This window comes from Mugil cephalus, chromosome 10 (assembly GCF_022458985.1).
Source record: "Mugil cephalus isolate CIBA_MC_2020 chromosome 10, CIBA_Mcephalus_1.1, whole genome shotgun sequence".
Taxonomy (NCBI): Eukaryota; Metazoa; Chordata; class Actinopteri; order Mugiliformes; family Mugilidae; genus Mugil; species Mugil cephalus.
In genome coordinates, this window is record NC_061779.1 from 22,770,212 (window position 1) to 22,791,908 (window position 21,697).

Genomic DNA, 21,697 nt, shown 5'->3' on the forward strand with positions numbered 1-21,697 from the left:
AAAATGGACATTTATTGCCTTAAATCAATTAAAGAGAACTGTAAAATCTCACACTTATTCAGTTACCCACCCTGTCTAACGCAGCTGAGTGATGAAAGTGTGACGTTGGCGTGTCCTCTACACAGTGGGTCAAGGCTTCACAGTACTGGGAGGTAGACCTTGATCTTCCCCAACAAAGAGCTCAGACAGGAGGCCTGTTTTTGATGAACAGTGACAGTGAATGGGTTTAAACTGGGGTGCAGGCTTCAGAAAAAGTTCTTGAGAACTCTGAACTCTCACTCAAGGCAAGGCTACATTCATTAACCAACAAAGCCTCTTTCTGATGGAAGAGTATTATTAAAATACAGAGGGTGAGTGGAGGACTGAGGTGTTTTTTGAAGTGTGTGCCTGTGGCCCACAGTTTACTTTTCTATGCAACTAAATTTCAACAGAAAACTGTTTTGAAGGAAATTGTCATTGGATTATGAGAAAATATTTCTTGGCATTTTTGGACAAAGTACAAATAGTACTACTCTAAAAAGCTATTCAGAGGACCTGTTACAACCACTTAAATGCATTGTCACAATACAAAGTCTCTCTCTATATATAGGTTTAGATTAAAATTTACAAACAATATTTGATGCGTTCAGTTGACTGAATATTTTTGGTATAAGATCAGCTTAATATATTGGGCAGTCTAAACTGATATTTCTGCATCACTTTATAAAATGGACCTGATGACTCAGTATTTTAATTCGCATCGATAATTGCAAACAAATAAAATGTTCTTGTTCATTTAGTTATTCAAGAAAATGAATCATTTGTACATATCTGAACCCCCTGTACAGTTCACCAACTAAACATTTCCAGTAACTGCTCATCTGTTTTCTGTAGCGGTTCGGAGCAATTTTAGTCCGTTCCTCTGTACAAAACCACCTCAATTCGTAGATGATGTTCTCACGTGAACTTTTTGTCTCAGGTCCTTCTTCAGTATTCCTTTGGCTTAAGGTCTGGACTGTGAATTGGCTCTACCAAAACAATAACTTTGTTCTTCTTTTTAACCATTCTTTTGTAGAGTGACTTGTGTGCTTGGGGTTAACCATGTTAATCGCATATCCCCGTAGATTTTGCTGGTATAAGTCTGATTTCGACCGACCTCAACAATGTCATTACCCCATGTTTCATAGACGGCATGAGGTTTTGATGCAGTGTTCCTTCATCTCCCAACATGACATCGAAAGAGGGTTTAATTCTACCACCAAGGGAACATTTTGATAGAGGTGCACATCAAATCATGTCAACAACTGTTTTAACAATTTGAAATGAGTTTGTCCTTCACAGTGCAACACTTCATGCCACAAAACACAGCCTTTCTTCCCTGAGCTCCTTCCTGTCTTTCAGAAGTTTTTGAAAAGAGAAAATTCTCTTTTATTACAAGGCAAACAGTTGTTGGTTTCCTTTATCAAATAGCTCTTTGGAGAGGAAAAGAGAGAGAGTGCTATGCAGACATTTAACCTTTTTATATAGTCTTACAATTGGGGCTCTCAAGGCCTTTCATTTGTGAAGTTCCTGTGGAAAAATCAGGGAGCTTGGACTCATTTCACTACCGGTACAGTATATTTATATTTCAGCTCCAATCAAAGCTAGCCAATATGCCATCCCTATGTACTTTCCCCTCTGAGCCCTGCCTCCCCACTATAATTTCCACCGACATTTTGTGTACAAATGCAGTAATAGACACATTTATCACATCAAAAGAGATTCAATTTTCTTTTCAATCATCTACCGGTATGAATAGCGCCACATCCTCTGTGGCCAACAATGAGGGGCCATTACCGTGAGCCAAAGGATGGCTTCGCCTTCTCTATGCATTCAAGGGGAAAAGTGTGTCAAACTGTTTTCCGAAGCCAACATTTGTTCTAGGCAAATGGAGACAGCTTTCAGACAGGTTAGTATCCAATTTTATTGTCAGACAAATGTCATTTTTGTTTGGGGCCGCGGTAATCATTGGGCTCAGACACCGGTGTTCCTCAGCGGTAAAGCCGGCAGTTAGTCCATTTAATACTCTAACTCTCATGTCAGTAGCAGATTGCCAAGTCCAGACATGACACCCGCTGTCTCTTCATTATGTGAAGAGGGTGACACGCAGGATTCAGGCCTCAGCCCTCAGTAGGGAGGGGGAGGGGTGGAGGGCTAATTGCCTGAGACATTGTTGATTTGCATGGGCAAAGAAAATACTTTGTAGCTGCAATTAATTGTTCCCTCGCTGACAGGCCGGAGATGTGGATGTGACGTTTTCTGTCAGATTTCCTTTGCAGCGAGGCATGTGTCACATCTTGGAGGAGCTGCAGTCGCTGTACATCATTTAGATGATGTTCGCAGCTGCACTTTAGGCCTTCTCCAAATTGTGCCGCAGTTCTGTGAAGTTAAAAATCACCACTGTCAGAGCCGTGCCAAGCAACAGCTTCTTTTCAGTTTGGGGAGTTTTTCTTCGGATCACTAAGATTGCGTAGCTTCAACTTTGAACATTTTTGTTTTCTTTACGTACAACACATAAATGTCTTTTCTCCATTAAAATAATAAATTCCTTTTATTAGACTTATTTCCATGTTTATTACAACCGTTTTTGTTAGAAGAAATACAGATATTAGAAAAATAAAACTAGGCAAAAACCTAAAGGAGCTTATTCAATAAAAATAAGAATAAGAATAAAGGATAAGGATGCTCAGAAATCTTCTTGCATCACATAAAATGTTACCTTTCAAAAGAGACAAATGCCACAACTGTAATCTTGATGTCTAAGCAGAGGAAGCATTTTATTCTCTGCATAAAAAGTGTTTACACTGTTAGCTTGCGCCTTATATGCCGCTTTTTGCCTCTATCATAAATACAGTTTATATTCTGGATGCTTTTTTTTTAAATTATTTTATCTGCACTGAACAATGAAGTCCAGGCTTCATTTTTAAACTACTACATTAAATAAATGAACTCTAGTAAGACAAGTCTTTGATTCTCGGGAGGATTTATACAACTAACTGCATCCAAAGCATTACTCTGGACTTAATTCTTTCAATTTAAGCATCTAAGGGTCATACCGTTGCCAGTGTCGGCACCAACACGCTGCTGTTTCGTTTTTCTTTTTACAGAAAACGTCTCTGCTGCATTTTCTGTCATCTCCTGCCACAGCTTATACACGCTACCTCTCTGCCAAACCACCCGAGCCACAGCCGATGAGGTCATCCATGTAGCGAGCACCGGATGGGCCCCGAGAGCTCTGCTTAATCTGATATCACTGGCAGGGAGACGTTTAACTAGCTCCATTTCTCACCACACCATTTTGGGGGTGTTCACCATCCAACAATGCTGTCTTGTCTCAGACTCTGTGGACTCTTAAAGCTCCATGTGGAGCTGAATCATTTCTAGTTCATACGTTTGAAGTTGATAGAGCACTGGCGCTTGTGATGCCATTTGCAAGGGGCAACGTCGTGGTTGGTTTATGGAGCATGGCGGCATGGCTAAAAACCTGGAGCGATCTAGAAATGAAGAATAAGCCACGAAACCACGTCATCACATGAAAGAGAGGTAGCCCACTTACTTTAATTTAAGTAGAGTGTGTTCTAGTTGTGGTCTGGCTAAAGAATTGTGCTGTATGAAACGGAAATCAACAATCATTCTCTGGATTTAGACTTGAGCAAACTAAAAGAAAAAGAAAAAGAAATAATCAGAAAATAATAAATAATGCAGAGTAAGAATGCAGTGCAATGATTTATTAAACATCATTTATTTCAGGGCCTAATACTGAGCAACAGCAGCTGCCGACGTTATTTAAGATACGGCGTCCAACTATCCAGCCACACGTGTTCGCTCTCTGTCTTTCTCCATTAAATATGTATTGCATGGGCTCGGGCCTCCGACCTTGGCTTGGGAGAGAGCTCGCATCATTTCATCTTGAAATAAAAAGAGACTGCCAGCAATTATAGCATGTTAATTGCATATTCACTTTCATCTTCTAGAAAATCACACAGATCTGCCCTCAGTGCTGCTGTTGGAAGAGAGGGTGGGGAAGGGGGTGAGGGTACTGTATTTGAAAAACATCTGTCAAGTGTCCTGCCGTGTTAATGTCTACTTGTTCTTACCTGTTTTGGTTACAAATGCTTCTTTCTTTTAATCCTTCAGAGATGGGGCTGGAAATAGAAGTCTTTTATGTCACTTAGAAAGTACTCTCACAAACTCAGTTGTTTCGTTTAAATGGAAACTTATTGTATATTCCACTAATAATAAGCTGTTTAAAATGCCAGTCGTGATCCCAATCCCAATCTATTAAGTAATATTTTCTAATAGTGATACAAACATAGTCAGTATGAGTTCTCTATGGTTGGAATAAATACATTCCTTCAGCTGATCAGCTGATTATTTGACTGACGTTTCAAATCCAGTTGTAATGGACACCAGCCGTGCCAGTGTCTGGACGTTAACAGAAACAAGTCAAGCAAGTTTCTGATGGGCTACACCCACAGATGTTCCTGTTTAAACATCAACTTCCCAACAGTCCCTTAGAACTGAAGAAGCTACTTGGATGAGTGAATGTGTTCTCAAAAAAAAAAAAAAAAAACTCTCAAGTTGCCCTTCTTAAACGCTTTTTGGATAATTTCCAAAGACGTGCTTGGATTGACGAAGCTAGAATGGATGTGGGCAGATCTGTTGAAAACCGTGGTCAAACTCAGCCATCTTCTTCTACTGAACGAATTCAGCTAAGTTTTATTGTCTGTGCAGATTTAATGTGATATGTCATAATATTTAAAACAAAGCAACAGCTGGACTTGTTGCCACATCCGCTGTATTTCTAACAGATTTCCCAGCAGACAGAACCACCTTCTAAGAAAAACTGAATTCTGACTGATGTTTTGGGGCATGTAAACGCATGTTTCCTATTGGGTCAGTTGCAGATTTAAGCTGGAATCTGTAATCAGAAAAAAAAATCACTTTTTATTTCTAAGTAGTCTGTATACATCATACAAATAGTCTGCATGCGCCTACAATGTAGGCCACTAAGCCTACTAGTGGCCTACATAATTTGGTGTTTTATGTATGACAGCTCACTTGACAGATCAGTGGAGTTGCTATACCACTGAGTTGATCTCCTTTATACTTCAAAAATGGTGATTGAACCTGAGTCAGAAAAGAAAGACATAGAACAGGAAACACCAAGCAGACACTACATAGCTGTTGTGCTCTGTTGAGTCTATAGTGTTCATCAACCACCTCGAAACATCAGAAGAAGAAAAAGAAGAAGAAATGACTGATTATAGCTGGAGTCATAAAATGGTAAAATCATAGTGTATTATGGGTCTATTGGCAGTATAGACTGCACATCATAAATTCACCTTCAAGTTACTGTGCAAATCTGATAATTACCATAGATCAGTATGATAATTATCAGTGCAGTGCTGTATGGTGTCGCCTCTAAGCAGGGGTACAACTGTGTAAACTGTAATACTGTAATTTCCCCTGTCAGTTCTGACAAACACTCAGACCCTCGACTCTGTGTCAAGGAGTGATCTGCACAGAGATGGTGCTGTCACCACCGCAGATCACATCTGAGGGCAGTGGCAGCAGTGGAGACAACACTCTCTGTCAAGCAGCTCAGGTCAAGAACAATTTCTCTTTTACTGTAATACATTAAATTACAAGTAAAATGAAAAATTATATTACAAAATTAGAAGTTACAAATTTACCCAGTAAAATAATAGTCTGGTTTCGTGCTTACAGTGACAAGGACCAGAACCAGTTTTTACATCCATGAGAAAAGGTTTACCATTCTGCTTGTGGTAAAGTTACACACATTACAGTCACTAAAATAAAAGTACCTGTAAACATTTTCAAATGGAAATGTATCATTGCATTTTGTGTATCTTGCCCTTTGAGTTCAAAGTACGTAAAAAAAAAAAAAAAAAACTTTTTGCACGAAATCTAATAACACCCCTACTGAAATCTATATGAAGTTATAAAAATAAAATAAATAAAAACATTCATGTAACATGAGGGCAGATTTTCGCGGATTTGTATTTCCTCACATCAGACACAGTTTTGAAGAGGGGGAAAAAAAACATATCACTCAATACACAAATGCCACAGAGACCAAAAACTGCTGCTGCCAATCCAAAGCACTGTCAAACATACTCGGCCTTGTTAGACATATAAAACCTACAGGCGATGGATGCTGAGGCTGTTACATGATACTCACCGTCATAACTGTGGACACAGACAGTTAACACACGCAGCCCAGCGGTTTGCTACTGTCTGCAGTTATGGGCAGCGCTACAGAAAAAATAAATACAATTCTGCTGCCTGGTCGTCTGTCTGCAGGAGAAACAATCACTCCACGAATCCTCTGAGACCCAGCATGGGGAGAGAGGAAAGAAGAGTCTGTGTGTGTGTGTGTGTGTGTGTGTGTGTGTGTGTGTGTGTGTGTGTGTGTGTGTGTGTGTGTGTGTGTGTGTGTGTGTGTGTGTGTGTGTGTGAGTTTGTGTGTGTGTGAGTTTGTGTGTGTGTGTGTGTTTGGGTGGAAAGGAAGGCCTAAATGGAAAAGGCGTGCTGTGGTGGACTGTTAACGATGAGGGGGACTCAGAGGACCAGAGAGAGGAAAACGTACGGTTATGTGTGAGTGTGTGTGTCTACTTGTATTATCGATGTTGTGGGGACATGCAGCAGATTAATTTACAGAGTTTATTGATTTATTGACTTTATTGATATTCAACTTAATTTCAGAGAACAAGAAGGAAGTCACCATAATATACACCATTCATTCAGTATGAAACCTCAAAGGCTAAGGTTTGTGATAATGTATTGATTTCAATTAGGTACAATTGTGTAAAACACACAAATGCCTGTTTTAACATACATCAAGGTTAAGTAAGTCTCTGTTGCATTGGCTCGATGGTTTGTATGTTCCCATGTCTCTGTTTGCATACAAGAACCGCTAAGACTAAGACTGTGCTCTTGTACTTCTGTATTTGTGAGGACCAATTTAAGGATTTAAGCTTGGTAGTGGGTTTAGACTTTAAAAGTACCCTCAGATCAACCCTTTTGTGTTTTCAACTCAAATCTGGACAAAGCCAATTATTAAAAAGTAAAAGCTTGAGAAATTGCATAAGACGCAACCAACCCAATTTGGGCTAAATCCAGTCAGCACTCAGGCCGCTGGTCATTGGTCAAAAGTGCTGCTGGTGTCACAGTGGGAGGAGGAAGAAGTTCAACTGTGGTGACGTTAGCATGGATGAGGTGGATTACTTGATTTCTAATCGATTTTCCTTTTGGTAGTTAAGGGACTTGGATCACATCGGCCAAAAGATGTTCAAATAACTCCAAGGGACAAACGACAAAATCGTAAGTTTCATATTTCTTGGTTTGAAAGAAAGGGCTAGCTAATGGCAAGTGTAGCCAAGAATTCACTTTTCTGTTTTCCATGCCTGCTTTTTGGAGGAGATCCATCATGGACCCACATTTGTCGGACAAAATTAAAAAAATATGGATGCAGCACAAGTCACATTGGAAACAGCATTAAACTGTCCATGTTAGGAAAATGTTGATTCAGCGTTGTGAAACGTGTTGATAGACTGTACAGTGGTTAGTGACCCTGGCTAATGTACAGGACATTGGCTCTAGTCCTGGTGCAGATCTTTACATTTTTTTTCCGTAGTGCAGTGTTGGTTGTCATAGTTTCAGTAATTAAAGATTCCCAGCTAAAACTACATAATTAAAATTATTTATTTTTTTGTTAATATTTCCTAGAAGTTGCACTTCTTTATTTCTGTTAGTGAAATGTTGTGATTGTCATGTCAGCATTATGAATTGATGCCGATGCTACATGTGACGTCACGCCAGTTTTTCACCTACATGGATGGAAGTGAACCTTCAAAATGCCTAAGAGCAAATGGTCCAAAGTTTGGTTGCACTTCACCTCAAAAGATGCTGACTCAGCAACCTGTAACAAGTCCTGGAAGTCGATACTATATAAGGGAGGTAACACCTTGAATTTAATTAAACATATGATGAGCAGCATTTTTTTTAAAAAGTTGAGAAATGTACCATCTTTGATAAGCACTGGTAACAGATAAAACCTTAAGGGTACCCACCTCTACCACTGACTCCTAACCTGTGTTCTTGGAGGTGTCTGTGTTGTTAATGTTACGCGATCAGTGACTATTCAATATGAACTAGCATTCAATTAGCTACTTAGTAATTGATTAATTATTTTCTCCTTCACTTACAGTCTTTCTATCTTCCCTCCTCTTCCTTTGTCATTTTCTTTCTTTAATTTCACTCCCAGAGGGATAACTTCTTTCATGCTGAATTGGGCAATGTTGTCATACTGCACTTTAAGGAGTCATGCACTCAATATGTAACAAGAACGAATGTGGAGAGTTTTGTCAGGTGAGGGCCCTTTATGGATACCTCCTACTGTCATGGAAAACAAATTGCCACTGCTGTAGTTTAAAGCTTGTTCAAAGCTTGCCAAGCAGTTGCCTGCCCTTCCTGTTGACAAGCTGAACTGTAACTGGGTCACTATATCCTGAAACAGATATAGAAATGATGTGGATATTTCTGTAGCTTCTTCATCAGATGATTTTCTTTCTTGGTGTTTGACAACTGGATGGACCCAATATTCTCTTTTTCAAGAAGTGAGTGAAAAAATCGTACTCACAGTTTCGTGAACCAGTATCGGCTCATATTGGGAAGTTTTGTAGTGAAATGAATGTATCAGACTGACTATTCAAATACATTCAAAAAAACACATACAGTAAAGACAGTCTTTAGAATTAGTTATGTTACTGAGGGTAAGCGTAAATTTGTGTAAACACGTGTTTGTATAAGAGATATTGAAGGAAGTTTTCTTCTGCTGGAGTTCCTCTGGTCCCTGAAGACCAGCAGAGTCTCGTTCTTTCTCTCTCTGTCTGGCACACACAAACCCAAACACAAGCTAAATGCAAAAACACAGACTTAATAAAACACCCTCTCAAACTACCAAGACTGTGGCTGCTCAAATTTTAATCACCACATTTCATTATTTCATCCCTTTTTTCCGCAAGCACGCTGGTCACCGTCCAATGAGCTACTGTACACCACGCTCAAGAGTTATTTTACTGAATGAAAAAGATTCAAAATGTTCATTTTCTTTCACTGAAAATTAATCACCTTTGTTTATCTTTTACTATACAGCTGGAAAAAATAAATTACAGGTCTGAATATGCTGAACAGTTGATCAAGGCCACAGGACTTAGAAAAAAAGAAGTTATTTGAGCCTTGGCGCCGTACATTTATTTGAAAGTCAATTCTGACCCACACAGAGCGACCTCCTGCCATTCTGCTTGGCACGAACAAATTAAGGTGCACTCAGGCAACAACTGAACAAATTCATAGCAGTTCACCAAGAATTCTGTTGAACACAAAGAAAAAAGCTGGTTTTGTTTTACCTTGAAGACCAGTGAAAGAGAGGTTTGCTCTACAGTACATACTGCATGACATGCTTTTTGCACATAAATTAGATGCCTCTTCTGAATGACGTGTTGATACTCAGTAAGTGGTTCCATTGTGTAGAATCGTCAATGGTGTGGTGAACTGTCAACAAAAATATGCTATGTTCAAAATGGCAGGGATATTTCATATTAACTTTTTCTTATTGAGCAGACGGGATGAATTGAACTGGAGTAATGTAAAAATAGTAATAATAATTTAAAGATGTTACAGACATCCCAGGGTATTCTAATGTGAACAAACAACACAAGCTAAAAGAAAAAAAAAATGTATTAATTTTATTTAATTCATTGGATCTCCATTATCTTTGGATGAGGCCATCACTATTCTTTCTAGTCCACAGCTAACATAATTATCTTTACACTGCAGTACAGAATTACCCAAAACACATCACACAAAAAAAAAACACAAATAACAACAAGAAACACCTCACAACAATGTACAAAACAAAAATAACATTCATACAGGACAGGACCTAGCTCCAATTAGCAGTAACACCAGAATGTAGCTGTTCATAAATTCATAAATGGTCAGATGGTCAATTAAATATCTACATACATTAGAAGTGATTCCAGTAGGTATAATAGCTATATACCTATATAATATTATAGGTATATAACTAATATAGCAAAACTTGTGTCTAATATGTGGACCTAAGTGTGTGTCATGGGCCCGTGCAAATATAAATGCAGCAAAAAAACACATTTTGCAAATGTGACCAGTGAGCATTTTGTGTAGAAACATTTGCTTGTTAACCCAACTGCATGTTCTTTGTTCAAATTTTGAAAAATTAAAAAAAGTATCATCTATCTATCATCTATTGCACCACCTTCCTCTTCCCATCTCCACCTCTTCATTGTTATCCCAGGTCTCCTTCAACCTGCCAACTTTATCTACCTCTCCACCACCACCAGCATCTAGATTTCCGATCTACCGTCAACATTTAGGATTCATCTCACTCTTTGGGGTCTATCTGTAAAACTATAACCTTGCATGTCTATGTTTCCTCAGCAAATGTCCATCCTGCACCCACTTTTGATTTACTTATTATTTCGTTATATAGATACGGTGGCTGGGAAGATCGGGGTTCGAGTCCAGCTCGGGTCTTTCTGGGTGGAGTTTGCATGTTCTCCCTGTGTCTGCGTGGGTTTTCTCTGGGTACTCCAGCTTCCTCCCACCTCCAAAGATATGCTCGCTGGGTTAACTGGTGATTCTAAATTGACCCTAGGTGTGAGTGTGAGTGCGAATGGTCGTTTGTCTCTTTGTTAGCCCTGCAATAGACTGGTGACCCGTCCAGGGTGTACCCCACCTCTCACCCAACGACAGCTGGGATTGACTCCAGAAACATGACCCTAGAAAGGATAATTGGTAGTAGAAGATAAGATGAGATGAGTCATGGTGGCTGCTCATGACTTATAAGAAATTGCTTTACAGAAATATTCCAATCTAGTGATCAGTGGTTGCAGACATAAGGCTATATGGACCTATGGACAATCGCCAATGTCAGGGGGCTTAAAAATAAATATATAATGCCAGAAATTGCAGTTCTTTGAGTGGCCACTTGAGGCCGGCTCCAAAAGGAAGTCAGTGCCCATTGACCTCTATGTTAAAATGATCAACTTTACAGCAGAAATGAACATATTTACAGTCTGGTAAATAACTCAATGGATACAATGGTTTTGGTCTCTATGTAAGTTCCCCTTTTGTGACAACCGTACAGGGTTAAATTATTATACAACTCATCTCGAGGTTTAAAGTTATGCATAACTAAAGGAAAGGGTGCTTTCAAAGAGGGGTGGGCCTTACAGGCCTCTGTATTGCTCACCTGCCACCAGGCTTGATGCAAGTTTCACCGCTTTGATAATTTTGCATTACCTAGATGCCTGCAATGAGAAATAAAACTGCTCTTCAGAAATCCTGTGGATGATGTCACAGAGAGTTCAGTGCAGGGATACAGAGTTCTGAATTTGGAAGAGCTCTGACCTATTCCTCCGACAAAACGGGTATTATTCACCCCAGCCTTCACCTTTGCCACTCACTGACCAACTGACATCAGTCAGAAGCATGCATTCACAACACAAGTTCAGATTTTTTGTTTGTTTGTAGGTTTTCATGTGGACACAATTACAACGAACTGTGCCAAATAGGAACCCAAAGTCTAAATCCGCACCCTCTTTGTGCTGGATTGATACAGACTCCTTCAGGCTTTGCTTTCACCCAATATGTTTTAAAACCATTTCAATATCATGGGTCATAAGTTTAACAACCCGGTGTTGAATGGAGTCCTGCTGCACTTCAACCAACAGAAAAGAAAATCTCTTGAGCTAGCTGATGTCTTTATTCAATTACTTTTATTTTTGCTTTCATACTGCTGTGTCAAGACACATACAATATAAAATTATGAGAAACCCTTGAGAAATATTTTTTTGGCTTTCAGCTTTTACCCTCCACTGACTTTGGTCAAAAGTTGTGACCACAAGAGCTGATATTAATTTACACTCAGTGTTGTGGTTGTATTTCAGCAATTAAAATCCCACTGGGTCCTCAAAACGGAACCAGCCGGGGACTGGACTAGAGATATCATTAAGCAGGAATATTACTTTCTTAATTGGCCATCCAACAGTGATGGCACTGAAGTCATAATTAGTCTTTAAGCTGTGAGGTCGAAACGTGCTGCTGACGATACTAATGTGGGACCTTTATGTGTGTTTGTGTGTGTGTGTAACACAGAGAGATGCAGGCGCACCCTGCACACACATGTCTCTGTGTATGCTGCTAGCTATAGAATTTTTAACAGTTGGTATACGGGCTGTTGTTTATTTATTTTTTGGTTTTGCTAATGAGTTCATTCAACCAAAGGCACAGGGCAAAACCAATCACATAAACTATAAATCAGTCAGCAGCCGCTTGTTCACTCTGGAAGCAACATGGAAAGAATGTACAATTAAAACTACAAAACTACCGCTGACCATAGCCACTGACTATTAAATATACTCCGTACAGTTTAGCTTTTTGGAACACAAGAACACACACTTTAAGCTACATTGACACATTACAATATCAACAATTTACAAGATCTATATGATCATAAACACATCCCTTTATCTGTTATACATAAATACCATTTTCTCTGGATTGTGGCTACACTGGCTATGCAGTGTGTTTTATGTTTTATGTGGATAGTAAGAGAAAACTGTTTTCTTTTTTCATATATTCTATGTGTGTAAGTGTTTTTTTCCACTATGTTTCCATTACAGATTTTTTTTAATGTGGTCCTGCAAATGATTTGAACTGAGGGAGAGGGAGTAACCTCATTGACTTGACCGTCAGTTCATTGTAGGCGAGTTATTGATGTATTTAATTTGAGTTGGTGTTTAGTAACATCAGCACAGTTTGCCCCAGTGCATTGCCCCATGAGGGCAAGTAGACTGTAGAAGAAGATTTTACTCGGATGCTGCAACTCGGTTTCCTTATTAAGTCTGAAAATATATGGGTCTTGGTTTAAAATATTTGGGTTTATCTCCCAAATTGGTCAGACCTTACAACCCCAATGTGCTAACCCATCAACAAATATGATCACATTTACTGCAATGGCGCAATTGTCTTTAAAAATCAAACAAAAAAAATAAATAAAACCAATGTCCAATACAACTGGACTGTGGTGTGCTGTGGTAATCAGCTCCTTGAAAATAACTTTCCCTTCTTTGTTGATGGTGGACCTCAGAGCTGCAGCCGAAGTGCAGTTCATCAATAGTCTAACAGTAAAAACAAGAGGCCACAGATCTTCATGTGCATCTACATACTACGCAGAGACATCACTATTAATCTCTAGGTCAAAGGAATTTAGCTTTTAACTTCGGCCGGATCATTTCGGACTAATTTGTGAGTTTTGCAAAAGTGAAGTGTGGCATGCCAACATCAGAAAGCGGTTTCAAAGGAGGGCGAAATTTCAATCATTTTCAGCATCTCAGACAGAGAAGGAGACAGAGAGGAAGCTTTCTGAGTCAAAAGCAAGGGATGCGACACATAAAATATTCAAGTCTCATGAGAGTCAGAGTGAAGTGTCTTCTTGCGTTAGAAGGCCTCTGATCCTTTTCTTACATAAAATGTCTGGGATATATGGTTTGGAATAGTAAGGCTGAAGAAAATAACTCCACAGTGAAGCTTAATCTTTTAGTGCCGAAATTCATTTGATTAAGAAGGGACATTTCCTGTAATAATAGTTGTCCAGATCTACTCATGCAGTTGATACAATCAAGATAAATAAAATTTGGTTTGGTTTCCTTGATTTTTGATAATTTAATTGCCACCTTGAACTTAAATTGCTTGGGGATGAAAATAATAGCATGGACGTCAACACATGGCGTCGACAAATGATGATAGAGAGGATGATGTTAAAGTTCAAGAGCTCAGAAAGTGAGAAAGTACTGTAAAAAAAAATCCTCAGAGCTACAATACTTGGTCTCATGGTCATGGCCAGTATCAAAGGAACCTGTGTTTTTAGGCCGTCTGTTTAGTCCTCCTCTGTGTTGATACATATTTCATTGGGTCTCAACAAAGAGAGGCAGGAGCATATTCTATCACAAAAGCCTCTGAACACAGTCCCACGTGTACGCTGGACAACACACAAAGCCGCTCAATTGTCTCAGCACTGTGTCGGAGTGTAACAAGTCCAGGCTCAGCGTAAGTGCCCTTAGGTGAAAAAGAAGCTACAGTGAAAGCAAGAAGACCCTCAATTGTCTCTCCAAGGAGAGGAAGGCTTATACACAGAAAAAAATGTATTTTCATCAAAGACAGGACAATACAAAGGACAACTTTTTAAGATAAGCCCTCGCATGTTTCTTTGCTACCACTTGGTGCATCATGTCCCAATCTCTTGTGAGCAGCTACAAGTTTTGTGTTCAAACTCACTGCTGCACTCAATATTTTTAACCCCCTTTAATCATATTGTAAATGGCTGAATGAACGGAGGACTGAATGAGTTCACATCGTGTGAATAGCTGAGATTTTGAGGACGTTTTTCCAACTCTGCTCTGGCATTCCACCAAACAGTATTTGAGAGGAGTTTGGGGTTCAACAAGGACCAACAGGCACACCTACGGGGACCACCGTCTCTCAGGCTGTTTCTCTGTGAGCCTCATTCAAAAGCTTTTCTCATCTCTGTGTGACAAGACAGACATTCGGTGGGGGGGTGGGTGCTCTTGGGAACTTTAGGTGCATGGACCTTGAATGCACTCAGGAGCTGACTGCATCCTGTTTCACCAAGCTGTATCTATTCAAAGAAGCTTCAGATTTCATCAGGAATGGGAAACAAATCATTTTAAGTTTCATCCTCTCGAGATCTCCACAACTGTCAAAGTGATATTAGCAGCTGTGCATGTACCCATCTTTAAACTGTGTAGCATCTTATTGTCACTACTTATTTAATTTACATATCCAAGAATTTCTTTTTGAGGCATGTTTCTGATCATCTGCCCAATGTAAGGCTTGTAGGCTGTTTTTGGTCCTTACCAACCCGTAGCTGTTAAGTGCACCACCAAGTTCCATTTTCAGCTTGATGGGTTCTTATTATTGAATGGAAATGGCTTCCTATTTCTGGACATCACTAGTCTGGGAGCTAGACTTCCCAGTAGATGAATTATTTGTGGTTAAAAGTTGGTCTGGAACCCCTCCACTGGGAACTGGTTTGGACCCAGCAAAGATCTGGCAGGTCAAACAAAATGTTGCCTTTTTTTTTTTCTTTGCCATATGGGTGGGATATGCCACAAACTTTAAGTGTATGATCGTTTTTTTTTTTTGTTTGTTTGTTTTTTTTTGTTTTTTTTTAAACACTACCTGACAAATTCACACTGAAGCCAGTAACAGCCAAACTCTTTTTTCGTAAAGGACTGTTCATGCCCCAACAAATTTACTAAAATAGCTACACAACGCTGCTCGCCACAAGTAGAAGGGGAAACAAAGCCAAAGGAAACTGGGTGAACCTGCCAGCACATCCAAAGATATGGTGTCCAAAGCTAGTTACAATCAGGCTGATGCCATTTTAAATAAGTGTTCAGTTGAACTAGAAGAGCCGGTGTGTGTGTGTGGCTTGTCATTGTAACAATACATACCACATAAATGCATGATAATGAAACACACTCAACTGTAGATGATTGCCTTTATTCCATGCATTGCATACAATAATGGAAATTCTCTTTAAATAAAACACATTTCTTATACTCAAAAAGTTCTTTATGATTCATTATCCAGTAGCAAATGGAATATTCTGGGTTAACAACAAATATGTTCAAGAAAATAACCATATGAAGTAAAATGCACAGTAAGGAACAATTTATTGTATAAATGTTTAAATACTAACAGTGACTTTTGGATTTAGGTACTCAACAGTCTACTGTAATAACTTAACTGTGAATGGTTATCTAAATAAAAGTGTCTCTGGCTTAACACCTTTTTTTTGGACAATATTTTTAAATAGCGGAGAAGGTTTAACCAGACATCAAATAGTTAAAAGAAAAACTTCAGATTAACATTTCTGTCAGAGGAGTTTTACAGTGTGCCTCTCTTCATGAGCAGCCAAAATGCTTTGGAAACAATATCTCTTGGTAAGAACAAAAATTGCACAGCGGTTGAATACAGAGTGTTTCATTTCAGAGGAGGCTATACTTCCATTTTTAAAATGTAGCACCTACAAAATAATTACTGCTATAAGCCCTTATATGAAATTCTGTGTGGAATAAAACGAACAAATGGCCCTTTTTTTTTCCTGGAACACAGTACACATTCACAGCAGCATTGCACTTGGCAACACCTTTATATACATATTAACAAATATGTGTTCTCTCTCAGAATTTGGAAAGTCTCTTGACGTGTCAGGACATCAATAGCGAACAAAGCTTCAATTGTGAAATATCAAAGTACATGCTGATACGTGATGTTGTATGCATTTGAGTTAACATCTTCACTCTCATTGTGTCAGCCGTCATACAAAGCTCTCCTCCATGTTGGAGCACAGCAGGAAGGAGTCGACCAGCCGCGGTTTGATCAGCTGCTGGTGGTCGGCTGCCTCAATGCTGTCTGGGCATCCTGCTGCCAGCCTCCTCAAAGCAGCCTGGAGACACACGCAGTGCGCATGTGCACAAACACAAAAGAGACGCAGACATATGGGTTATCGCCTGTTAAGTTCATGCTGTGCTGCTGAATGCAAAGGCACATGTTCATGTACATAAATATGAAATCACGCAGTCAGACAAGCGGGGAAGTAGATATGTAACTGTGCAAGTTTAACATATAGAATAAATACTGGTTTATGTCTATGTAGATTATCAGCAAAGAAATTTTAATAAAAATCTTCTTAATTCAGTCCCATCATTATTTTGTTCTCACATGATAAGAAGAGCGCCTCGGTAATATGTGTGACGTTTCTCATTCAGCCGAGAGAGGCTCCAACATTTACATTTCAGATTATAAATGATCTGTGAAAGATCAGCATCCTTTGAAGGTAAAAATTCAACTTCTACAAATGCACTACTTAACCCTCGGCTAAAAGGATAAAATAGAATCACATTAATTTGAATAGACTGACAAGTGTAGTTACAGCGAGAAAAAAAAAAGAAAAAAAAAAGAGAGGCATTTTTCAGCACAGCGAGGCAGTCCAATTAAGCTCCTGACCATTATGCGCTTCAAATCTCCTCATCGGCCCAAAGATCTGGTCTTAATAATTATGATCAGAATAAGAGCATGATAAAGTATGAGCAGGGATATTATTCATGATATGTACATATTTGAGCACACAACGTTTGAGATGATGTGAACCGGTCAGCTATCTCAACATGGCTTAAAGATACAGAGGGTGATATACTTTCAATTTTCAAATATTGCCCTGTGGATGTAATTAAATTGGATAGTGATGTGGTCCAGTGATGTTATACATGCAGGCCCGTGGTATAATGCCCTTGTACTGCAGAAGCGATATATGGCTAGTGCTGCTGAAAATGTATAGTACAGTACGGACGTACAAATGAAATAGGCAATTTAAATGTTCGAATGATATATTTGTATTCAGGACACAGAATCGTTTACACATATCTAAAGGTCTGCACACACACACACACGTACAGACACACAGTTTCCACCTACCAGGCAAGCAACCAGCACCGAGTCACTGTTATTTCTCTCAGTAGGGGAGCGACACAGCTCAATAAGACGAGGAACAGCTAAAGACAGCAGAGGAAAAATATCTGTTACCAGCTTGTCCCATTCTTAGGTACTGATGTCTGTATTGTGTACAGCATATCTCCGGGCAAAAGTCTTCTTTGCAGTGTAGTCTATAATTCAATGTCAATTCAATTCCACCTCAATGATATGAGGTGGAAAACATGTGAATTTCCAATAGTCAAATTATGGGGTTTTATAGCTTCCTAGAGAGGCACTTCCCATGAGATGCAAAGGTATGCAGGGACATGGATGCACTAATAATCCATTCATTTGTGTATTAAAACAGAAGTTATTCTACTGATTTGTCATCTGATTTGACCTGTGAGTCACAGTGATTTTAAATAAAATACATATAAAATCCAATTGTTTGCATAATCAGGGAATCACATTTAAGTGAGGACATCCCTTCTAATTACAAATGGGGTACCGCAAGGCGTTCCACCCTAATTGTAATTGTATTTCAGATCTTTGGCACATCATAATACCCATTTTAATGTTTGTCCAAAATTATGTATTTTAGATGTGATTTTCTGGCTTTAGTTTCCATGGTCTCTTTGGAACCAAAACCATAAAACATTTGTACAAGTGCAAGGTAATTAAAGAACATTATAAGACAACTTTACAGGGTCACACAAAGAAGCTGAAGTGTGATAAAAATGAAACTTTTAATTACTTCTAATTCAGTTCAGTTCAGTCCTGTATGTTTTGGCTCCTCTATTTTTACGTATGAATAAGATATACTGTAATTGATTTACAAAATATAGAAGAGCTGCGGCACCTTTTAGCTGGATGGCTGTCTGGGCCACATCAGGGTCCCTGCTCAGACGGGCCAATGTGACTGCTGCTTTCTGCTGGACACGCTCACAGGCAGCGCCCTCTGATGGACTGGGGGAGGAGGGTTTTTCTCCCAGCAAGAGCAGCAGGCGCTCTATTCCTTGAAGACACAATGTACAGTACAGAACTGATGAGAAGGGTTCAGGCAGCACAAAAATAAGAGTTGGAAACATGATACCAAAACAACACAACTAGTGTAAGACACACATCATCACTGTGAGGAGGGATTTGAACCAAAAGTGCACTTAAACAGTAAAGTGAATCGTAAAACGCCCAATACAATAAAGGAAGGAGACAAAACAGTTAACAATGTGAACTCACTTTATCATATCTCATCTTATCCAACCACTAAATACCTGTGTTGAGACGGACTCACAAATGTCAAAACAAGACCATAATGATCACAGCCTAGTTTCAGCAATACTGCTACAGTTTGGGTTGACATATTGCACATGTGAATGCATCATTTCTTTTAGAGTATGATAGAAAAATGCAAAGGAATATGTTGTGTAGAACATCCTTTGGGAATATGGGAGACAAAACCGAACAACACATTATAACAAAATAACAGTGAAGCAGATGATTAAAATACATGATTAAATAAGAAAATATTAAATGTTTTACAGTAATGTTTTATGTCAACTCGCCTGAGCTGCTTCACTGAAATTACCTGATGCTGCCCTCCTGAGGATTATAGAAGAATTACACCAAATGTATGCTCTTAATGTCATGTCAGTGAGTTGTTCAGTAGTTGTATTATAATATATTGTTAGGAAATAGATTACCTTGTTCTTGTAGGACTTCAGAAGCACACTGCTCTAAAACTGAGAGGTTTGCCAAGATGGTCACTACCTGAAGGTGATGGAAAAAAATGAACAAAAAAATGAATTTGACAAACATATTGTTTCTTTTGTTTTTTCTTTTTTTTTTTTGATAAATGTAGCACCACAGGGTAGGGGATTAACATCCTGCCAATAGTCTGTGGTTAAATCTCTGAAAAGTGGGTGTTATAAGGCCACATCTGAAAGAACAGGGCGGTATGATAATGCAAATACACATCTGCCAAAGCTTGAAAATAAAATTTCAACAGTCAAGCTATCAAAACATTATGTGAGCCTTGGTTCCAGACCTTTTCATTCAGATTTCAAATGCTGCATAATAGTAATCCAACTTGAAAATGCTCACTGTTGTCTGTGCCAAACATTTGAAGTTAATAATTCAATTGATATGCTTTCAATTTTCCATTGTCTGAAACACATGCAGGTGCGCACCTGGTCTTTGGAGTAGGGCGTGTCGACCCTCTGGCGGTCTTTGCAGGCCTGCATCAGGATATGGATGGCGTTGAGCTGCAGGAGGATCTCACAGGCCATGCTGTCAAAGAAGGTGATGTTGGCCAAGGCTGCAGACGCCAGGAGGAATACTTCCCCACAGGAGGCGCTCTCGCACAACTCTGAGAGAATAAAACATCACCCACTAAGAACAGTTTTTGCAACACGGCACATATATTGCAAGAACATTCTGTGTTTAAATGCAGTGGTTGAGCGCCACGTGTTCATAGGTTTTACCTGTAGGGATTCGCTGATACTGCAGCTCAATATTGTTGTGTAATGATGTAGTAGCTGTAATGTGCTAATCTTAGTTTTATTTAATTTCTCTATAATTGAAGCCCAAATAACAAACATCTTGTATCTCCTGCATATCCACTCACTGATGAGCGCCGTGACGATGTCGTGCATGCTCTCCAGGAAGCTGGCGAGGTGCTGGGTGGATGTGTGGTGAGGCGATGTGATCTGAGCCACCACCGCCGCCGCCTCGGCCCTGGCTGCTTCCACGCTACTTTCATCAGTCAAGATGTCCGCCAGGCACAGGATCCCATCCACCTACACGACACACATGGAGCAGGTATGGACTTATAACACAAGAAAGTAAAGTAGGACAACTTTGTACATTAAAATATATACTCACCAACAGATCTTTAAAAACTATTCATCTCTATCTGTTTGTGGTTAATAGGAAATTGCTATGAAGTTTACGAATCCCTTTTCAGGCTCAGTAAGACTTCTTAAGGATTCTTGGTTGGTACAGTTTGATTCCCTCTACATCAAGGACCTCATTGTTGACTTTACTGTGTGAAATTGTCTTGTTCATGATGGATTGTCTTCCCTTACGTAAACATAGAAACTAAACTCACAAAATCATTTAAACAAGGCAAACCTCTGGCTTAATTTCTAAACTCAACACCCATTTTTACTTTATAGTGTCAGCGCTGGACTACGACGTGACACATATGGGCATCAGCGGCCTCCCAGACAGACAGTGAAGTGCCCTGTCAGCTTGGCTAAAACTCGCAGCTCTGCTCATAAAGCCACCACAATTAAAACCGCACCACTCTGGCTTAATGGCCATCTCTGGGGATGAATGTGCCGCTGACAAACTCTTGTATATCTGACTGGCTTCGACCCAGGTTGTGTGCATCATCGTCTCTTACCGAGTAGCCCAGAGTTTTAGAAGAGCGGGAAATTATCTCTGGTGAAAAGAAAAGTTTGTTGAGGAGTGAGAGGTCGTATATTGATCTCATCTTTATGTTTACTTGTGTGCGTGCGTATGAGGCAGTGGAGAGTGGAGGCTTCAGGAAATAAAAGAGATGTCAAACGCTTCTTCCTCCACTTGAGGGCAGTGTTACTCAGCTCATACAAACTTCAGCCGCTGATTATTGTTACTCTGCATCTGTCTGCAGTTCGTCTTGTCAAGGCCTGCATAGGTGTTAGTGTTTGAAATCAGCACACACTCTCTACATCTAATTAAAATTAACTAACTGCAGCTTCATGTCATGGACACTGACCCCTAAAAGAAGTCGTGTAAAAAAATGCCGTACCTGATACATCAGAGGAATTTAGTAACACAGTCACTTTTAGATCACAGCCAATTCTGATACAATTTAATAAACTAACACGCATTCACCACCGGCTATGACTCCACAAAACAAAAGTTTACAGAGCGACCAGCTAATTGTCAGCTCTTCGCCAGCCACACCTGTCAGTCTTATGTTGTGACGAGCATCAGCCCAGCCTCACAGGGCTATTCCCTATTTTTGTCTCCGTGGACGTCAGCAGCACTGTGCCGGTGCGACCCACTG

General features: G+C 39.5%; 1 protein-coding gene across 3 annotated transcripts in view; it reads right to left on the reverse strand.

Moving 5' to 3' along the window:
- Positions 1–15,656: 15,656 nt before the first annotated feature.
- LOC125015571 (protein inscuteable homolog) overlaps positions 15,657–21,697 on the reverse strand; it is a 43,570-nt gene continuing 37,529 nt past the window's right edge. For all 3 annotated transcript variants that reach the window (XM_047597566.1, XM_047597568.1, XM_047597567.1), the window contains exons 8-13: positions 20,270–20,441; positions 19,833–20,011; positions 19,347–19,413; positions 18,506–18,661; positions 17,650–17,726; positions 15,657–16,621 (exon numbers count right to left, since the gene is read on the reverse strand). In XM_047597566.1, the coding sequence (XP_047453522.1) occupies positions 16,493–16,621; positions 17,650–17,726; positions 18,506–18,661; positions 19,347–19,413; positions 19,833–20,011; positions 20,270–20,441 (780 nt within the window). In that variant the 3' untranslated portion in view covers positions 15,657–16,492. The remainder of the gene's footprint in view (positions 16,622–17,649; positions 17,727–18,505; positions 18,662–19,346; positions 19,414–19,832; positions 20,012–20,269; positions 20,442–21,697) is intronic.